Source organism: Typopeltis vanoorti, chromosome 8 (assembly GCF_054136105.1).
Source record: "Typopeltis vanoorti isolate ZY-2024b chromosome 8, IOZ_Tvanoo_1.0, whole genome shotgun sequence".
Lineage (NCBI taxonomy): Eukaryota > Metazoa > Arthropoda > Arachnida > Uropygi > Thelyphonidae > Typopeltis > Typopeltis vanoorti.
This window is the reverse complement of record NC_143556.1, coordinates 6,477,955-6,500,473: the sequence shown is the minus strand read 5'-3', so window position 1 is coordinate 6,500,473 and position 22,519 is coordinate 6,477,955. Positions and strand designations below refer to the sequence as shown.

Genomic DNA, 22,519 nt, shown 5'->3' with positions numbered 1-22,519 from the left:
TAGTAATAGTAGCAAATGTATCTTTCATGTTGTTCCAGGCGGATGTTCACTGATCTTCCTGTTTGTCCATAATAGGCCAAGTCACAGTCACATGGAACTTCATACACTCCTGGGTGTGCTGAAGGGTGAAGTTTATCCTTTGGTGAGCGGATCAGAGTTGCCAGCTTGACATGAGGTTTGAAGGTGGTGCGAAGGCCATGTTTCAACAATACTTTGGCTATCTTTTCCGATGTCCCTCTGATATAGAGAATAGAAATGGTCATGATGTATTCTTGTGTATTCGGGGAGGGCAGAGTAATGGGCCTATGTAGTATTTTATCTATTTTGTAGGGATTGTAGCCGTTGCCTAAGAACGTACGGCGCAGGTACTGGAGTTCAGTGGTCAGAGCTGTATCGTTAGAACAAATGGCTCTGGCTCTGTGTGTAAGTGTTTTTAAAATGCCGTACTGTTGGACTGGATGATGATGATGTGATTGTTTATGTAGGTATCTTCCTGTGTGTGTAGGCTTCCTGTAAATAGAAAAAGATAGTGATCCATCTGAAAGGCAGGTGACTAATGTTTCAAGAAATGGTAAACAGTTATTTGATTCTTTTCCTACTGTGAAGTGAATTTTGGGGTGTTGGCTGTTTAGGTAGGTGACAAAAGCATCCAAAGTGGCTTGTCCATGGGGCCAGATGGCAAACACATCATCTACATAGCGCAACCACACTTGTGGCTTGTATGTAGCTGTGGTAAGTACTTTGTTTTCAAAGTGTTCCATGTAAATATTTGCTAACGGGGGAGAGAGGGGGGGGGGGAACTCATAGCAGTACCATTATTCTGTTTGTAGAATCCCCCCCCCCCATGTAAAGTAACCTGCATTCATGGTAAATTGAAATAATTCAAAAATATCTGGGGGAAATTTAGACTTGATTAAATCAAGAGTGTCTATAAGTGGTACATTGGTAAACAGGGAGGTGACATCGAAACTAACCATTATGTCTGAATTTTTTAGAATTAGATTTTTAACCAGTGTTTTGAAATGGAATGAATTTTTTACAAAAGTAGAGGAGTTGCCAGTAAGAGGGGTAAGCGACTTAGCTAAATGCCGGGCCAGTTTATATGTGGGATTATCTATGCTATCAACTATGGGGCGTAGGGGAATATTAGTTTTGTGGATTTTTGGTAATCCATAAATATGAGGTGTTTTAACATGAATTGGTTTTATTTTCCTGATGATTTCTTTGGGCCATAATGTCACTTGTTTCAGTAATTTTCGGACTTTTTTCTTTTGCGAAATCATAGGGTCTCGATGTATAATTTGATATGTGGAACTGTCACATATGAGATCTTGCATTTTTCTGTTATACTCCTCTTTATTCATGATAACTGTTGCATTCCCTTTATCGGCTTTTGTAATAATAATATTTTTATTATTATATAACTTTTTTAGGGCAGTTATTTGCTTACGTGGCATACTGCTTTTTGGAGGCTTAGCCTTGTTTATAATACTTGCTATGTCTAGTCGCAAGTTATTGGCCATTGCTGGCGGAAGATCGTGGATACCCCATTCTACTTTCATCATAAATTCGAGTTTAGGAATTTGTTTGGGCGCGACGGCAAAGTTATGTCCTAAACTGAGAGCGTTCTTGGCTTCTTCAGTGAGTGTTTCCGACGATAGGTTTACGACCACGTGGTCTCGTCGAAGTTGCAGTCGGGACTTCGTATGTTGGCGCTGTTGTAGTAGTTCAAATTTCTTTAGGTGTTTGCTTTTTACTTTTGTGATTAGCTTGATGATTCTGCATGGAGAAGATATTGTTTACAAAGCGCGACGGTTCGGTAAGTTGAAACTGAAATTGTCCAGAAAATTGAACCGGTTAGCCTTCCTTAAACGATGCCGCGCCAACGATATTATTCCATCTTTTCTGAAATTCAAAGAAAAGTAGCAATCGGCAAAGGCACATCGTATTTATCGACAGGCGAGTTTAGCGTTTCTGCGAGAACAAATCTCAGCTACTCGCATAGAGCTTAGTAAGCTAAGCAGCTCTATCACAGCTCTACAATAATAACTAATAAACGTGTTAAATCCTGAAATATGGACTGTCCTACAGCAGATCTCTGAAGTTGCAGCAAAAAAAGAATTCAGAAAAGTAAAAAGCAAACACCTATAGAAATTTGAACTTCTACAACAGCGCCAACATACGAAGTCCCGACCGCAACTTCGACGAGACCACGTGGTTGTAAACACTCACTGAAGAAGCCAAGAACGCTCTCAGTTTAGGACATAAATTTGCCGTCGCGCCCAAACAAATTCCTAAACTCGAAATTATGATGAAAGTAGAATGGGGCATCCATGATATTCCGCCAGCAATGGCCAATAACTTGCGACTAGACATAGCAAGTATTATAAACAAGGCTAACCCTCCAAAAAGCAATATGCCACGTAAGCAAATAACTGCCCTAAAAAGTTATATAATAATAAAAATATTATTATTACAAAAGCCGATAACGGAAATGCAACAGTTATCATGAATAAAGAAGAGTATAACAGAAAAATGCAGGATCTCATATGTGACAGTTCCACATATCAAATTATACATCGAGACCCTACGATGTCACAAAAGAAAAAAGTCCGAAATTTACTGAAAAAAGTGACATCATGGGCCAAAGAAATCATCAAGAAAATAAAACCAATTCATGTTAACACACCCCGTATTTATGGATTACCAAAAATCCACAAAACTAATATTCCCCTACGCCCCATAGTTGATAGCATAGATAGTCCCATATATAAACTGGCCCGGCATTTAGCTAAGTCGCTTGCCCCTCTTACTGGCAACTCCTCTACTTTTGTAAAAAATTCAATCCATTTCAAACCACTGGTTAAAAATCTAATCCTAAAAAATTCAGACATAATGGTTAGTTTCGATGTCACCTCCCTGTTTACCAATGTACCACTTATAGACTCTCTTGATTTAATCAAGTCTAAATTTCCCCCAGATATTTTTGAATTATTTTACCATGAATGCAGGTTACTTTACATGGGGGGGGGGGAATTCTACAAACAGATTAATGGTACTGCTATGGGTTCCCCCCTCTCTCTCCCCCGTTAGCAAATTTTTACATGGAACACTTTGAAAACAAAGTACTTACCACAGCTACATATAAGCCACAAGTGTGGTTGCGCTATGTAGATGATGTGTTTGCCATCTGGCTTCATGGACAAGCCACTTTGGATGCTTTTGTCACCTACCTAAACAGCCAACACCCCAAAATTCACTTCACAGTAGAAAAAGAATCAAATAACTGTTTACCATTTCTTGACACATTAATCACCCGCCTTTCAGATGGATCACTATCTTTTTCTATTTACAGAAAGCCTATACACACAGGAAGATACCTACATAAACAATCACATCATCATCCAGTCCAACAGTATGGCATTTTAAAAACACTTACACACAGAGCCAGAGCCATTTGTTCTAACGATACAGCTCTGACCACTGAACTCCAGTACCTGCACCATACGTTCTTAGCCAATGGCTACAATTCCTACAAAATAAATAAAATACTACATAGGCCCATTACTCTGCCCTCCCCGAATACACAAGAATACAACATGACCATTTCTATTCCCTATATCAGAGGTACATCGGAAAAGATAGCCAAAGTATTGTTGAAACATGGCCTTTGCGCCACCTTCAAACCTCATTCAAGTTGGCAACTCTGATCCACTCACCAAAGTAAAAACTTCACCCTTCAGCACACCCAGGAGTGTATGAAGTTCCATGTGACTGTGACTTGGCCTGTTATGGGAAAACAGGAAGATTAGTGAACATCCGCCTGGAAGAACATAAAAGATACATTCGCTACTATTACTATGGCAAGTCGGGACTGGCAGACCATGCTTTGGACACTCCTTCACACAGGATTAGATGGAGGAAAACGAATGTGTTATTCAGGAGTCGTTATATATCTGAAAGATTATTTTTTGAGTCAGCAATGGCTTTGAAGAATTCTCCCAACCTTAACAAATACGGTTGCATTAATTTGCCAAAAATGTGGGAGACGGTTATCCTAAGAAAAACTCCTGTATAACTGCTGTTTTTTTTCCCCTGTTAGAGGGACCCAAAAATAGGACTTTAGATCTTTTGTCTTGTGCAATTATATTGTTTCACTCACTCACTGCCACGTTTACATGTGTGTTGTGCTCTGATGATGCTGAGTTGAAAATCAGCGAAATATTAGCGTTAATAAAACATCTTTGTTGACAAAAGTGTTTGTGGTGTTGTTAATACCGTGAAAAATAAGTCATGAATAACCATCAATGCCTAAGCTTATCCGTTAGATTAAATCCCAAATTGCCAGCCCATCCTCATTCGTTCAGTATCCAAGTAGATACCCAACATGGTGCACCACGAGAAGGTGAGGATTGGACATTAGGTCAGAAGTCGGTTGGTTCTCCGCATTCCTTTAAAGGCTACGTGGAGGTCTCCTCTCAGTTATATAGCTTTGACCCTTACATTTTGAAATTATAAATTCGTTTTTTCATTCTTAGGCCAAGAACTTTTCAGACCATCCTCGTATAAATAGCCTGTAAGTTTCATTTTTCATGTGACATGGCAGGTGGATTAATGTAAACACACACACATTCAAATTTTTGTTATATTGAAAGAACATGGTTCTGGAATTAATTAAACAGATGAAAGGTGATGAACACAATTTAGGATAAGAAAAGAAGATTATATCATTCTGATACATAACTGCATCAAAATTATTAGGATATGGGACAATTTCTATTATTCATAATGAAATAACTATTACCTGTATGAAGTGTATAATACATTGCTAAAACTGAAGCAACACCATTTTCTTGTATGTATGCTTGATAAGCATCAGGAGGGGGACCAGAGTGTTCAATGGTTGATATAGCTGTTTCTCTATCATCAGGTGGTAATCTGGCATTTAAGCTACGGATCTGTAAATAAACCAAAATTACTCATTTCTTGATCAAAGTAAACATGAAATAAGCTATAAATCTATTATAACAAGCATTCACAATTCTGTAATTATTGTATGGGAACATCTACAAATTCTTAAGTCTCATTGCAGGCAGTCACATGAAACATTATTCACACAATATCTACCATATTTCTCGTTAAACTCATTAATGACAAAACAGTTATTAAAGCTTCTAGCAATCCATTCCACTCATTTACTACTTTCCGAGCAAAAATTCTTACTTACTTAATCCTCTTCACTCCACCTGGGAGCATAGGTCTTCCACCACCATTTTCCACCAGACTGTTTTCTGCTTTTATTTGGTTCCAGTTTTTATTAATATTTGTTATTTCTTTCAGTATTGTTCTTTTCCATATTTCTCTTGGTCTTTCTCATCTTATTTTACCCTGTGGGTTCCAATCTAGAGCCTGTGTTACTATTATTATCTTCTTTCCTCAACACATGCCCCAACCATCTCCATTTCCTTTCACATGTCTGTTGCAACATGGGTTTCTGGTTTGTTCTCTGCCATAGTTCTTCGTTTGATATTTGTTTTGGCCAATATATTCCCAGTATCATTCTTAAACACTTGTTTAGGAAGATCTAGACATTGTTAACTATCTTTTTGTTTAACATCTACGTTTCTGATCCATACATTAATATTGCTTTTACATTTGAGTTAAATATTCTCATTTTAGTTTTTATAGACAAATCGTTTTTCCAAATATTTCTAAGTTGGTTGAAAGTTGAAAAGTCAGCTGTTTCCTTCTATTTATATCTTCAGTAGCTCCTCCTTTTATTGATATAAACTGTTCTACTTCTTTAAGCAGTGTTTCTTCTATTGTTATTTGTTTATTTTGCTTTGCATTTATTTTCATCAGCATTGTTTTATTTTTATTTATCCTAATACCAACTTTTTTGGCTGTTTCTACAAGTGTTGTTGTTTTTTGTTCTATATGTTGGTGTTTCTGTGAGAGTAAGCAGATCTGCAAAATCTAGATCGTGGAGTTTGTTTTGAAGTAACCATTGTAATCCTGTATTTCCATGAGATACTTTTCTCATCACACAGTCTATGACAATTAAAAACATGATGGGGGGGGTATACAACCTTACCTTACTCCTGTCTGTTTTAAATGGTTCTGAGAAGGTATTTTTCCACGTATTACTTTAATTTCAAAATCTTCATACTTTTTTTAATTATTCTTATTATTTTTTCTGGGAGTCCATAATATCTAAGTAATTTCCATAGGGAAGATCTGTTTATATTGTCGAAAGCTTGTTCAAAATCAATAAAATTTAAATATAAGCTTACCTCGCCCTCCAATGATTGTTCTATGATAATTCGTAAAGTAGCAATGTAGTCAGTGCATGATCTACTGGCTCTAAATCCTGTCTGTTCTGGTCTGGTCTTAGTTGTTTTTCTATTTCTATTCTTTCTAGTATTTTACTTATAACACTCAGCAATGTTATACCTCTCCAATTTTTGCATTCAGATAGGCTCCCTTTTTTGGGTAATTTAACCAGTAATCCAGTATTCCATTCCTTAGGCCACTCTTCTTTCTGCCATATCTCATTTATTAAAGGATATAATATCTCTGCTATAAGTTTTGGATTTGCTTTTAGTATATCGCCTGGTATGTTGTCTGCTCCCGGTGCTTTACCTGTTTTGATCTGAGTTATTGCTTTTGTAATTTCTATTTTTGTTATTTTATTCAAATTTATATCTAATGATGCATTTTGTTCATTTAATTCTAGGCTATGGTCACCATCAGTCATTTCTTGAAATTTCTCTGAGAAGAATTCCACCCATCTATTTATCTGTTCTTTTTCATTTAATAATAGTTTTCTTTCTTTATTGTATATAGGAACTATCCAATTGTTTCTTTTTCCACTTAAGTTCCTTGTAATATCATACAACTTTCTAGTATCATTTATATATATACATGCAGCATCCTCTGCCTTTTGTACTAGATTCTCTATGTATTTTCTTTTATCATTTCTTGCACTTCTTATTTCTTTGTTAATTGCTCTTTATCTTTCTGCTTGTTCTTGTTCAACATTTTCATCAATCTGTAAACAGTTTCTCTTTTATTTTCTCTCTCATCTATTTTTAATTTAGTGTTTTCTGATATCCATTCTTTGTCTGTATTAGTTCAAAATCCCAATATCTATAAATAACTCTCCATTTTCATTTATTTTTCCTTCTGCATACTTTCCCCTAATAGTTTCTTTATTATATCATAATTTCCAACCTTAGCACTAAAGTCTCCAATTATAAGTTGCATATCTTTTTTTTTTTATTTGTTGTTTCTATACTTCTCTGTAGCATGTTATAAAAATTATCCTTTTCTTCCTGAATCGCATCATTTGTTGGTGCATATAGAGCAGTTATTGTGATGTACTGCTTGTGGGATTTAAATCTAGTGTTTAGTATTCTTTCGGATATTGAGTTCCACTCCATTAGTGCACCATGAGTGTTCTTTGTCATCATTAGTGCAACTCCCTTTGTGTGGTCATTCATATTTTGGTTCCCAGAGTAGAGTAAGTAGTGACCAGAGTTTAATTTGATTTTTCCAGTTCCTATCCATCTCGTTTCACTTAATCAGATTATTTCTAATCTGTATTTTTCTAGAACTCTCGAGACTTGGTATGACTTCCAAGTTTCAAACATGGTTCTAGCATTCCAACATCCCAGTATAAGCTTGTCATTTGGTAAAGTGTCTGTTACTTTCTTCCGCACCTCTGCTATGTTTTCCCCATGACCTTCTGAATGGGCAAACCACCTGGCTGGTTTTACTGACTGCCCAGCTAATTAATGATATGAATTGACATGGCTAAATAATGAGCAAGAATGGAAAATTAACTTGACATATTTTAATTAATAGTGATGAGAAATCGAACCGGAGAATCTCGATACTCGTGAGACCAGCTCATTTCTTGCATTGCAAGCCAATCTCGAGAGCTTTGGATATTCACTTTGATGCACACCTGTAAAAATGGTCATAATTTAAAATTCTGCATATTTTTACCAATTGTTTTGTTAGTACATTATTAGTTTTGGTTTCATAACATGCATTGTCGGCACTTGCGATATGCACGTTATTGATGTTATTTTGTCAAAATGAAATGTGAAGCATTTAAAAAAAAATATGTACTTACTGGATTTGGATAGTTGTATTACTTTCAGAAATTTTATTGTGGTTTAAAATTATTAAGTGCCGTGTTTTGTAAAGACATTCTTGTAACGCTAACGGAGACGACACGTCAGCAATTATACATAACTTCTTGCTTGTCACTTTCATGGAGTGCGCATGCTCGCCGAGGAGTTTCATGAGTAAATGACAGCTGACAAGAAGAACGTTTGGTATCGAGGTAACGAAAACAAAACAAGAGAGTTCGGTTTCAGAGAACGGAGGATAAACAAAAGAGAGCTAATTATTATTATTATTATTATTATGTTACATCCAGGGTGTCCAAAAATCATCGAGGGAGAGTGTGCCAACAGCATCGAACAATTGTACCCATTCCAACTACTAATCACACTCAAACTTGCTTAACTTTTTGTGAGCCATTAGTGGCAGAGGCTCTACCAATCGACCAACCTTATGGAATTTTAAGAACGCAGGCTAGCAAAATTTTGTCCTTAGGAAATTAAGTTTTTATGTGACAGTCGAGGAGTAATAGAAGATTCCGAAAAAGGAATTGTAGAATTGTGAGCCTTTAAAGTGGAGGAGTTAAGACAGCAAATAAGTACTGGTAAATAAACGAAAATATTGACGTGCTATAGGAATGTTCGAGAAAACGCCGATTGAAAATTTCGTCTGTTTTAAGGAAGCCGGATCTGTTATTTCTACTGGAAAAGGAGACTGAATTTAGCAGAATTTAGATCATGGCAAAGGCAGGATGTTGACTTAACTGAAATAGAGCCAGCCTTAGAAGCCAGAAAACTAACCATCATGAAATTGAAAGATACTCCTAGCAGTCATTTTCAAAATTTCATCAGCATCTTTCAGATGAATGGTCAGACCTTCGCATTGATTATTCAGATTCTAATGTTATTACGTTTAACCATGCTACTGGCCAGGACGATATATATGTCCATCCAAGTTTCCATGGATGTGAAGTGTATATTAAATATCATTGGTATTACATTGAAATATATGATGGATATGAAGCGCATGAGGACACCTATTTGATCCATAATGGCCGACAAGGTGGTTAAGACTACAATATATGATAAATACATAGGCACAGTTATTAAACATCTAGAAGCAAGATTTCCAGATATGCCAATCATTTCCTGCTTTTCAAGAAAGTCATGATCATCATGAGGCTTCTGAGATTCTTTTTGATTATTATTCTAGAAATGGAAGTCCTGCAGTTTTTTGCAGAAAGTCATGATCATCATGAGGCTTCTGAGATTCTTTTTGATTATTATTCTAGAAATGGAAGTCCTGCAGTTTTAAACTATGAAAGTACTAAACTAGAATGGACAGTTACATCAAAAATGATTAATGGACAGTCATACAAAAATCTAGATCCAAGACAAATACTGCTGAAATTAGCAACAACATCTGAGCTCAGAGTCTTTTCCAAATTTAGCAAAACTAGCTGCTGTTGGACTGGCCATACCTGTGAATACAGCTGAATGTGAAAGGTGTTTCTCTGCATTAAAAAGATAAAAACCTGTATTAGGAATCGCATCAAGTCAGAACACTCTAAATAATCTGATGCTGATTTCACTGGGAGAGACCAGATCCAACAGATTTTAATTAAGAAAAAGCTGCTGACAACTGAGCTTCTACGAAGAAGAGAAGAATTAGTGTATAGAATTTTAAGATGTGAGCATTACTAGGTTTTTCATTACTTAATGAGAAAATAAGAAAAATCCTAGTCTTGTTTGTTATCTCATTCAAAATTTTTGTACGCCCAGCTAATGCTTCATTTCACCCGGCTGGTGAAAATTTCTGGGGAGAACACTGCTCTGCTTCACCAGAAGGGCTTTCACAGAGGTGCCTCATGTTAGTGGCAGTTCGTGTTTTATTTTCTTCATCCGGTATCGCATTCTGGAAGCTTTCAGATTTCATAACAAAAAAAATTCTTTTCTGAGACTTGGTTGCTAGCCCTGCGCTCAACAGGACTAGCATGCCAAGTTTCCACTAAGCATGGCCGGGTTGAGCAAAAATTTTAGTTCTCACATTTTGTTTACCAATCTTGCACAACTTCTGTGGAAGATTGTTTACTCTCTCTCTTGTTCTGCCACATAGTGAAATATTTGTTAGCAGCTATGCTATGAAACTCATTTAGTAATTTAAATGTTTTTCTATCATATCCCTCTTTTTTTTCTGCTTATGAACAAAACTTCAGTCTATCTCATAGGGAGGTTTCAACAGACCAGACACCATTTTGATCGCTTGTCTCTGAATCCTCCACCTCACCGCTACATCCCCAAGAAACTCAAACAAACAAATCGGTCCACAACAGTATAGATGTGGTCATATCAAAGCCTTACAAAGAGGAATAAATTCTTTGTCCCTGCTTATCAGTGTTTCTTAATATTCAAATAATTCTTAGAGCTATTTTGCCCAGTTCTGTGATGTCCTCTGAGCTAAACTCTCTACCATCACCCACAATTCTCTAACTTCAATTTCCTGAAATCTAATTCTACCAATGTAACACAGAAATTATATAATCTTTTCATTTCAAAGTCCATAAACTTATGCTGGGGTGCTTAAGGATCAAAGCTGTATAACTGAGAGAAGACCTCCGCAGAGCCCTTAAAAGAATGCAGAGAACCAACCAGGGGTTTTGACCTAATGTACAACCTCACCTTCTCGTGGTGCACTCTGTTAGGTATCTACCTGGATACTGAACAAACAAGGATGTTCAGTATCCAGGTGTTTGATTCTTACTGGCTTAATTTGATTTGGTTTAAGATTCTTACTGGCTTAAACCAAAATAAAAAAATGATGGTACAACATAACAGAATTTCATGCCAGCTGGGTTGTCACCCAGTTAAACAAACCCATGTTGTTTTTTGCCAGGGATCCAGGACAAACAGCAAAAAGTCAGCTACTGGAACAAATCCTAAAACCAACCCCAACTCAATATCACCAGAGTTCAAGATCGGTACTATCAACATATTGTTGTGTCCCATTCTTGTTTATTTATATATTTCCTTTATACTTTACTTTCCATTATGTATCTTATCCCTTTTCTCCACGTATCATCACTTCCGTACAAAAAATCTAAGCTCTTGCTCCTCTTAGTATCCTAAAACATTTATTTTTTAAAGCTGCGCCATTTAGGACATTTAGTTTATAAAGAAATTTAAAACAAGAAGCAATTCCTAAATAAGTCTAGAAGTGAAATAAACATGCAGTCGTAACCTTGATCTTGTAACTTAACGATTTCTTACCCCCCCCCCTGTGCCTAGGTTCATACGTTATTACAAGAGGTGCATTGAATGACAATTTCACACAACTGATTATTTGATAAGCAAAAATTTATTAAACTGATAAATACAGTACAACACATAAAATTCTAAAAACTCCAATTCATTACTAAATTAATACAATGTTAATAAGTCTAGCAAAATACAAAAATGAAAAATTTACACTAGCACATGGGATAAACTGTTATGCCTCTACAAAAGGCACTACACACACAAGATAAAGAGGCTTTCCCGTCAATAATTAAGTTGGCTTAAATCTTTCACCCTCTTAAGCATAATAATATGACACAATAATTCAATTAGACACAATTGGATTACACACATTGATTTACAAGAATTATGTAGGCTTAGCAATTCTGTTGCTACAATGAACGCCACATTCAATTCTCTTGACCTTTCTCAGTTAAGGGTAAATTACATATACAGTCATACCCTGACTTACGCGAATCCGGAGTTACGCAGTTTCTTATATGTACGTATTCCCGTCCCACTTCACGCCTCAGCACTAGTCGTATCTTTCAGGTGCCGGCCGCATTCGCCAGTGTCGTGCATGCTGTGAACAAGCAATGACGTGTTTCGCGCAGTCTCCATTCATACACGATTTTTATAGTCTACAAACCTTGTGATTGTTTAATGTTATGTTCTTGATAAAAATTTTATCACATAAAAAATAATGTCACCCAAAAGAAGCAAGTCCGATTCTTCTACTGCTAGCAAGAAAAGAAAAACATTGACTTTGGAAACAAAACTCAACATTATTAAGGATTTTGAAGGCGGAATGAAAATTTGTGAGCTAGCAAAGAAGGTTGATCTACAGGAATCCACAGTAAGAACAATCATAAAAGAAAGGTTTACAGATTTTGGAGGACATAGATTCTAACGAGGAACGAATTGTAGACACAAGGCAAGGAATAAAAAAATCAGTAGCTTGCTATGAAGAAATTTTGCACGACAAGAAAAAGACATTATGCCGTCAGACGAATCTATTAGTTTTTATGAAACCATCGATATCGAAATAACTTTCTTTTTTTATGTATGAAAAACTACAATTATGATTATATTTCTTAAAAAATATCGGTGTTTTTGTAAACCTTTGGTCCCAGTATGTTTGTATATGTAAATTACATGCAAAATTTATACCCCGAGTTATGCGAATTTGACTTATGCGCTTTTTGTTGGTCCCACCTACCGCGTAACTTTGAGGTTTTACTGTACTAGTGTCTATACACACTATCGCTCGCTCAGTAATACTGATAAACTAGTCCCCTCTTTCTCTATACTATTAAGTGAGTTAAAGTCCTAGTTCAACTCTCATTCAAGTCCTTCAATTGCTAAGTAATACAAATTACAATTACAACCATATTAAATTAACAGAATTAACAAAGCTTTTCACAATACCATTTGATGAAACTCTTTTACTAAACGTTACTTGTCTGCAATTCCTGAAGAAATATTCCTTCTCTAGTGGGACATATTTGGGGTACTTTGGATCATGAAGGTCACCTCAGTTACACCATATCAGGCTTCTTCTAAGGAAACACAATCTATCTGCTGTTCTGCAGTCATCAGATTCGCCATGAGGATATTCACAATTTCTATTGATAATCTCTTTTCTTTAGACTAGGGTTGGCTTAGTATACAGTAAATACCTTTCTTCCTGACCATATGGCAGCCTTTGTTCTCGATGGTAGGAAAACGGGATCTAAATCCCACTTATTAATATTCCATGTCATGGCAGACGGATGGTGACTCCTGACCGTCACTCAGGAAACTCATAAGGTAACCTCCAAACGAAAACTGGCAAAAGACCTCGTGGGGGGGGGTCCTAACCCTTTTATATTATGACCCTACCGGCACCTTCAGCAATTAATTTTCTTCCTTCCACGATATCATGATACCTTTCTCGTAACCTGTTAGAGCGGCGTCTCCCTGCTGAAACTTCTGCCTTTGATGGGCCGTGTGCAGGCGACTGACCTGTGGCAGTGTCTAAATCGGGGACTGTGATGACCTTGGGCTTTACTTTGGTTCTAGTTAATCCTATGAGTCAGCTTTATTAAACTCTATCAGCTCACCCAATTTTTCTAGGAATTAGCACAACTTACAATGTCTTGTTTCAAGTGTATAACAAGCAAGCCTTTTACATGCAAAATTTTTATAACTAAATACTGTAAATTAATTATCTTATTTTTCTAATATTATACAATCAATGTTCTTATACTAGTTAACAATTATTCTTTTCAATATATTTATTTCATTTATACCTAGATGCAAGCATGATTTTCTTATTAAAGTTTCTACTTGTTAAATTATGATCAAGTAAATTCTCTTATGAAGTTTACAAGGATCACATATTGAACAACATCGCAAAGAAATGGAGCTAGCTGAGGAATTGGATAAGTACCAGATCGATATAATAGGGATGATTGAAACAAAAAAAAGATAAAAACTAGTAAGATCTTTGTAAGCAATAAATACAAAATATTATATTCAGGCAATAGCAATCAGGGAAAAGAAGCAGCAGTTATTCAACACAAAATATAAGGCTAATCTTCTTGACTGGCAGGCAATATCAAGTACAGTAACGTGGGCAAATATCAGAATGGGAAATTGGACAATGAGACTTATTTGTACCTATGGTCCCAAAGAAGGTTCTACTAAGGTAGAAGGGGAGAAATTTTTTGAGGCTTTAGAGAAAGCAACTGACACAATGAAAAAGAAAAAATTGGTCCTTGTTGGGGATCTAAATTGCAGATTAGAAAATGATTGTCAGAAAATATTTTGGGAAAATTTGGAGAAAAGAGCAAAGGCTAATAATAATGGCAAATACCTGTTGAATTTCTGCTCAGGACTGGTTATTACTAACACAATGTTCCAACATAAAAATGTGCACAAATTCACATGGAGAGAAGAGGCAAGGAATAAGAAAAGTCTCAGTAACTATGTTATAGTTGATAGGGATGTTTTCACACAAAGGAACAACGTAATAAGTTCTGTAGATTTTTTTTTAAAAAAATCTATGAACAATTAATAGTGATCACGTTCCAATGTTGGATATCGACATAGTCTGAGTGGTTTAGGTTTGGATGATTTCTTAACACTTCACATTTCAAAGAAAAGATGATTGAATTGAACTTGCTGGAGTGAAGAAGTTTTCTGGTTATAAAGAACTCTGTGCCTAGTGTCGATAGTGTGAGAGGCAAGGCAGACTTGTCAGATTCCAAAAATGCATAGTTTTCATGTTCTTCGATTCTAATCAAGGCAGAACAGCAAGTCTGTCCAAAATAGAAAAGATAATGTGAGCAAGATACTTCAGAGACACCTGGTAAGGAAACAAGTGGTAAAATATCCTTTGTTGATGGTAGGAAGAAATACAGCTTCTGAGCTGATTTGAAGGAAGCATATAGATTGAATTTAGGAAGAATCTTTGCTATTTGTTCCAAGGTTCCTTTTAAGGTAGGAACCTTGGAATTCTTTTCACATCAGATGTAGAAGGATGATAATTATCAATAATTTTTTAAATGGTAGTTTTGTTGTATCCATTAACATCAGATTGCTTTCAATTTTATTCATTCATCTAACAAAAAAGGATCAGAAGAACAGATTATATGAGCTCTGTGTATGTACAAGACTCTTAATAATAACCATTGTTTGTGAGGAATGATTGTGGGAGGCTGAGTGAATGTATCTGCCAGTATAGGTTAGCTTCTCATAAACTGAAAATTCAACATGACCTGCAGGATTACGAATTATTACTATATCCAAAAAGGGTAATTTGTTATCAGATTCACAATCAATAGTGAACTTGATATAGGAGTACAAAGAGTTTATTTTCTCTAGGAACTGAAGTACTTCTGACTTTGTGTGGGACCAGATTGCAAATACATCAACAAAATGTAACCATATACAAAGCTGAGGGAATATAGTTCTTTTTCTAGATGCTCAATGAAATATAAGGCTAATGAGATGGAACTGCAACGGACAGTCCTTTGTATTTGTTTGAACAACTTACAATAACAATTGTAAGCTATTTATTATGACATGTTAGATAGCCTGCATTGATGGTAAAAAAACATCAAAAGCTATATTTTATTTATAACATGATCAGAGAACAGATTCATATATATAGTTTTATTACAGCAAAAGTGGTGTCCTAATTTAACATGAGAGTTGTTATATTACAGTTAAGATCCTGGATTATTTACAGTCCTATTTACAATTAACACTTGGACGAAAAGGTTATGTCAGCAGAATGTGTGCCTTCCATATTCCTGGGATTTTTAGACCATCAATATTGTTAAGATTAGGTTGGTTGATAAAAATTTCACAGGCCTCTTAAATTTACATTCATACCACGTTTTACCTATATAGGTGAAACAGGATGCACAATTCCTATCTGAAAAAAGGAACATAAACGGTACATTAAATTTAAGAACTATGTTAAATCAGGCCTTTCTAATCATGCCCTGAATATTCTACATAGAACTGACTGGAAAGGCACCTGTTATTTACATGGTGCATGAATGTAAATTTAAGGAGACCTATGAAATTCTTATCAACCACCCTAATCTTAACAATAATGATCTAAAACTCCCAAGAATATTGAAGGCACATATTCTACCCACATAACCTTCTCATCCCAGAGTTAATTATAAACAGGATGTTATCCAGGATCTTAGCTCTTATATACAACTCTCATGTTAAATTAGGACACCACTTTTGCTGTAATAAAACTACCTATATGAATTTGTTCTCTGATAATGTTATAAATAGAATATAGCATTGATGTAGTTTTTCCCCCCCACTAGAGGTCAGGCCAGTAGAATAACAGTTGATCAAATCATTCTCTTTGGCATACTGCTGGAAATGTAATATAGCTTGTATATGTGTATATGTGTGTGTGTGTGTGTACTCCAGATATACTCGAAACATTGGGAAATTATTTCTGACATGATTGTAGTCATCATAATTTGTCTGAAATGATTGCTGATCACTGTGTAACACTAAAGGAAAGAATAATTTAAATAGGTTGACAATGTCTTCTGAGAAATCAGATTGTAAAAACTGAAGAGTCTCTTGTAATGGTAAGTTGGTGAATAAGAGACTACATCAAAAAACCATATCATTATTAGACAAACGTATATCTTTTATTTTCTCTTGGATATGAAGAATGGTTTTCTGGTTTTGATATAAGAGCTGGTATGGCCAGTGAGATGCCAAAGATCATCTTAGAGAGATGTTTTGTAAGGTACTAAGTTGGTCAGCCAATACAGTCCACTATTAGGTATAGTGGGTCATGATCTTCGTGCATTTCAGGAAAGTCATAGAGACATGGCAGACAGGAATATGTTAGAGCATGTTGCTCTCTAGTTTAATATATCTATTAATGATATGTAGCCAAACAGATAATAATAATAACAAGACTAGCTTTGATGAAGTAAGGATTGTTCACTAGGCCAATAGTGTTAACAGTTGACCAAATTATCGTGACTTTAGCATACGATGTAGACTGTAACAGAGTTTGTTTCTTTGTATACATGAGTATACTCCAGATGACCTTGTCATGAAGGTAGAAACATCGGGTGATTATTGCTTTATATTAAACTGATGTTTTACTATAGCATGGTAGTTGTTTCCATAATTTTTTTAATAATAAATGCCGATCACTGTAACTATGATGGAAAGGATTCTTATAATCCATGGAGATGTTATTCACAAGAGTTATAATTTGTAAGCTAAAGATGTACATTTCACTTTACATCAATTGGCTGGCTTTTTTGAAGAGGTGCAGACAGCAATCTCATTTCTAACTGCATCAAGCTGAAAAAAGAAATTTATTTCCGCAAAAGCATTTTGAATCTCTGTACGTTCAGAGACAGCAACATTCAGGGAGCAAATTCAAACACTCTGCATTGGCAAGGGCCCAAAATCAAGTTTTAAATTTGCATATCTGGACTCTCTATTTATATGGATCCTGATATTTGAAATGTGCTTGAAAGGATCACTATAACTCAGCTAAACTATTCTGGAAAGTAATAAAGAAAAACTTATAGCTAAATTTCATATATTAAAACAATGACAAAATTTAAACGGCAATCATACAAATATAACCAATCAGGATATCTCTTTCTCAGCAAATCACTAGCAGCAGCAAACCACAAAAAAAGGAGACAAGTAGTGACCAATCAACCAAATGGAAGAAATAGTCATGTGATCAACCTATCCATCCATCCATCCTAAATGACAGTGAACTATTGCTACTTAATAAAAGGCAAACTCTGCAGTAGCACCTGGAACTGTTAATAAACTGGATGTTATATAACACAGAGGTATTCAATTTCTTTCAAATAATATAGCTGATGGCATAATGTTTTGAATAATATGAAAGCCATATGTAGCAATCTCACCAAACAGAACTAACAGCCAACAAGTCATTAAAAGCTAATAAGGATATAATTAGACTCTAATAACAGCATAGTTCAACTTTAACTATAATCCAACTAACATGATTAAGAAGAAAACTTAAAATTACTTAAGTCCGTCACTTCTTAGCCATCGGACACTTAAAAACACACACCACTATCAATGCTCAAGGAGTTGATAAGTCATTCCTCACTCCATATAAAGAACACAACACTTCATAAACAAAATTAAAAGCAATGCTCGACAAAGATGATTTATTAGTCAGTTTTAATGTTTCTGCCCTTTTCCCAAATGCTCCAATCAGTGACACAATTCTCCTACAGGACAAAAATTTCTGCTCAATATTACAGATTTCTTTGCCCATGTACTGCATTCTGGTTACATTATGTGGCAAAATAATTTTTATCTACTAAAAGAAGGTACAGCCATGGACTCAACACTATCCCCCTACCCAACTGGCAATGTTTATATGGAAGCTTTTAAGCAACATGCTCTATATTCCTTTACATTAAAACCCACAGTTTGGTTTAGATAAGTTGACGATTTTTAAGTTGCCTCACAACATGGCAGCACATTTTAAACATCTTCCTCAGCCAGCTGAGCAAACAACATGAGTGCATACATTTATTACTGAAACTGGAAAATCAAAAGCTCACTTCCTTCACTGGACAATGGTCACACGTCTTCTCTCAGGCAATATATCCTTCACTGTCTGTAGCAAGCTACACATACTGGCCAATACATGCCTTGTAAAGAAGTCAGACACCCCTTAGGCAAGGGGCATCATGCCATATAATGAGACATATGTTTATAGCCAATATAAATTGGAGTAATATGATGCTCCCAAGTCAGTACAACTGTGTTCAGATGAAATGGCTGCGAGAAGGGAACTCATGGAGTTTGAAACAGGCATTGAGAAAGGATGCCATGTTGCAGGTCTATCTGTATGGTAAATTTTAAACAATTGGGCCATCCCAGGTCAACATTCATTGATACTGACACCTTTCGACACTTAAAGGTATAGGTAGCCCTAATTATTACCTGGCCAAGAAATTAGAATCAATGCTCAAGGAGTTGATAAGGCATTTTCCCGGCACCCCCCCCCCAATATAACGAACACAGCTTAGCTTAGATACTGGAGATGGAAGCATAGAGAATCAATTTCAAGTGCTATCAGCAGTGAATGACCCACCATCACTGAACATGACCATAAGGTGCTACGAAGGATAATGTTAAAACAGCCATTCTTCACACAACCAGTTAAATGCAGAGTTCTGGCCATCAATTGAAACACAAATCTGCACAAAAACATCCAGAATTGAGGCTCACAACATGGGTTTCCACGGTAGAACTGCATTAAGAAAGCCCCCACATTATCCAAACAAACATGCAGCATCATCTTCAGTGCAAAGAGTGTGTAGAGTGGGACATGGAAGCCTGAAAAGCTGTGTTATGGAGTGACAAATCACGCTACACCTCTACCGAGTAGATGGACAGGTGTAGGTGTGACAAAAGCCTAGTGAATGGCTCTTACCAGAGTGAGTAACCCCTTGGTTGAACTCTGAGAGGTATCTGAATGCTTTGGACAATGCGATGCTTCCTAGTTTGTAGCATTTCTATGGAACTGACCATTGTCTCTTTCAGCAAGACAATCCACTGTATCATAAGGCCGTTGCTGTATCTGCATGGTGCATAGACATGAATGTCGCCCTGATCTCAACCGTACTGAACATCGGTTGGATGAACTGGAGCATCAGGTGTGGTCAAGGGACATCTTCCCCACAACAGTCCAGGACTTAATTACATGCCTACAAGAAGAATGGTCCAAAATTCCCATTGACTGTTATTGTACATTTGCCCCATAGGATTGTTGTAGCGATCGCAGCAAAAGGAGGTCCTATATCTTAAAGAGAGCACCATGACTGTTTGTTCCTCACACTATGGTGCCCCTTGACTTCTAACCCAGCACTGGACATACTAACTCTTATCACCACCCTTCACAAAAACTTGGAATCAGCAACAAACTCAAAAACAGAGCTATAACAATTTGTCCCAATGAGGAAGCTCTTAAGCAAGAATTACCAATTATGAGTAATAATACATTTATAAACAATGGCTACAGCAAATATACTAAAAGTTCTTCATGAAACTTCATCAAAAAATGCAAATAATATAGATTATAGTTGGCCGAGTGGTTAGCTTATCTACTCTCCAGACTGTGGTGGGTTTGAATCCTACCAGATGCATGGACGTATGTGATAGCCTGTGAAAATACTAGTGGTGATGGTGGGTAGTAGATAGTGCTGGTGTAGATGATGCAGTTTGCTGTAGTTGGTGAACTGAGTGGTGGAGATGGAGAGTTGTAGAGTGGGTGCCCCCTTCTATGAGTCTTTGGACTCCTTTGAAGTGTCACGTAATAATAATAATTATTATTATTACGTAATCAGATAAAATAAATAGAATTCTACCCCATTATAATCATAATGCTACTTTTAAACCACCAATAAAATGAAAAGAAAACACATATTCAACTCCTCTAAGATCCACCCCTGCCCACACCCTGAGGCATACCAAATCCATTGCACCATTGGAGAAACTGAATGCACAATTTCTATTCATAAAAAAAGAACACAAATGGCACATTAAATTTAACAATTTTGGTAAAGCAGGACTCTCAAATGACACTCTGTAACACCCTCTATCAAACTGATTGGAAAGGTTTGTTCCTTACATCATACAAAAACCTGGTATGAACGCAAATTTAAAGCCTGTGAAATGTTGATCAACCATGCGATTCTAAACAATAATGGTAGCATAAAAATCCCAAGAATTTGGATGCCATGCATTCAGCCCACTGAAGTTTGATTCTCCATTAAACCTTTACTTTAGATCCAGCATTATTTCAAAGCTAAGTGTCGAAACTATGAAAGTTTCATAAGGTAAGTTGACCAGAGAGCTTATGGGAATACATTTCCCGGCATTCATGAGTTGCCTTAGTATGGACCACTTAGAAAACATAGGTACCGCCCAGGCATCTATACAATAGCTTTTTATTGGTCCATTTTAATAAGGTTTCACTGACCTGACAGCTGTTTTGAACTGGTTGGTTATCCTCAGAGATCAGAGAGAGATCTCTGACGATTCAGAGTTTGGGAATTAAGGCTTCAGTTTGGCAATTTCACATCGCTAAACCGAAACCTTTTGGCTCTTTATTTTAGTAATTACTTTTATGCACCGACTGAGAGTTCGGTTATGAAAAATACATCTCTCTGACATTTCAGGTTCCTTAGTACTGAATGAGTTTTTGCTCTCTTAAGGTTTCCACTTGATCTTTGAGAACCAACCAGTTCAAAACAGCTGTCAGATCAGTTCAATGAAACCTTATTAAATGGATCAATAAATGGCTATTATATAGATGCTTGGGCAGCTCAGTGGGGAGCCGCATTGTCCTGCTGAAACAGACCATTGGCTGCAGGATGTGCAACACCTATGAAAGTGTGTAAGTGATCAGCCAGCACATGCTGGTAGCATGCAGTATTTAAAGACCTCTCCAGACACACTAAAGGACCTAATTTGTCACATGAGAAGATTCCCCAAACCATCACAGAGTCACCACCTCAGTGAACAGAGGCGACCTGGCATGATGGAACCATGGTCTCATGCTGTTGATACCACACCAGCACTCTTCCGTCTGCTCATTATCATTCATCAGACTCTGGTCCACTCTGAAGAGGTCCAGTTGTGATGGTCCCAACACCAAGCAAGGCACAATGCCCGATGACAAGCTGTCAACAGTGGTACACAATTAGGGCATCAGCTCCCATAGCATGCAGGGTACACCATACCATTCATTCACTGACGAGTGTCAACGAATGAATAGTATGAAACTGGATGTGATTTGTGCTGCTGTTGTCAGTCTACATGAGCCTGGACAGTCTACGTCAAACCCACGGTCATCGATGAATAAGTGGTGGCTAACCACTTGCTTGTGCCCAGCGAGCAAGTGGTCAACCACTACTTGCTTGCAGGGTGCTGGTATGCCTATTGATGGAATACTCATGGTAGTCTTGATAAGGTTGCACTCGAGAACCCTAGGGCAATAGAATGACCCATCTGTCTTGTGCCGATAATATATCCATGATCAAAGTCACTAAGATCACCACATTTACCCATGTTCGTCAATTGTGATAAACTGTTGGGAAGCCCAATGTCTGCCTACTTACCATCACATTCAGTTTTGATATGCTTCACTCTACATGGGTATGCCAGTGTCAGCTTCTCATCACCCATATCTCTAATGTTTTGTCCACTAAATATAGATACATTTTGGAAAAATTTGGAGAAAAGAGCAAAGCTAATAATAATGGTAAGTACCTCATGGATTTCTGTTCAGGACATTGACTAGTTATTACTAATGCTATATTCCTAAAAAATGTGCTCGTATTCACATGTAGAGAAGATGCAAGAAATAAGGCAAGTCTCATTGCCTATATTATTGTTTACGACCTTTTCCCACTGTTCAGGACAGAAGAACATACAGAAGATTTGAAATTGATCACTGTTTAGTTTTGAGCAGGATAAAATTGAATTTCATATTGAAAAGAAGAGTGCATAAAAAAGTTTTAAAGCAAATCAAAGTTGAGTAGGTTTTGGAGGTTGAAGAA

At 36.5% G+C, this 22,519-nt stretch overlaps 1 protein-coding gene across 2 annotated transcripts in view; it reads right to left on the bottom strand.

Moving 5' to 3' along the window:
- NELF-B (negative elongation factor B) overlaps positions 1 to 22,519 on the bottom strand; it is a 146,166-nt gene that overhangs the window by 21,887 nt on the left and 101,760 nt on the right. For both annotated transcript variants that reach the window (XM_090396498.1, XM_090396499.1), the window contains exon 8: positions 4,805 to 4,958. In XM_090396498.1, coding sequence (XP_090252624.1) covers positions 4,805 to 4,958 — 154 coding nt within the window. The remainder of the gene's footprint in view (positions 1 to 4,804; positions 4,959 to 22,519) is intronic.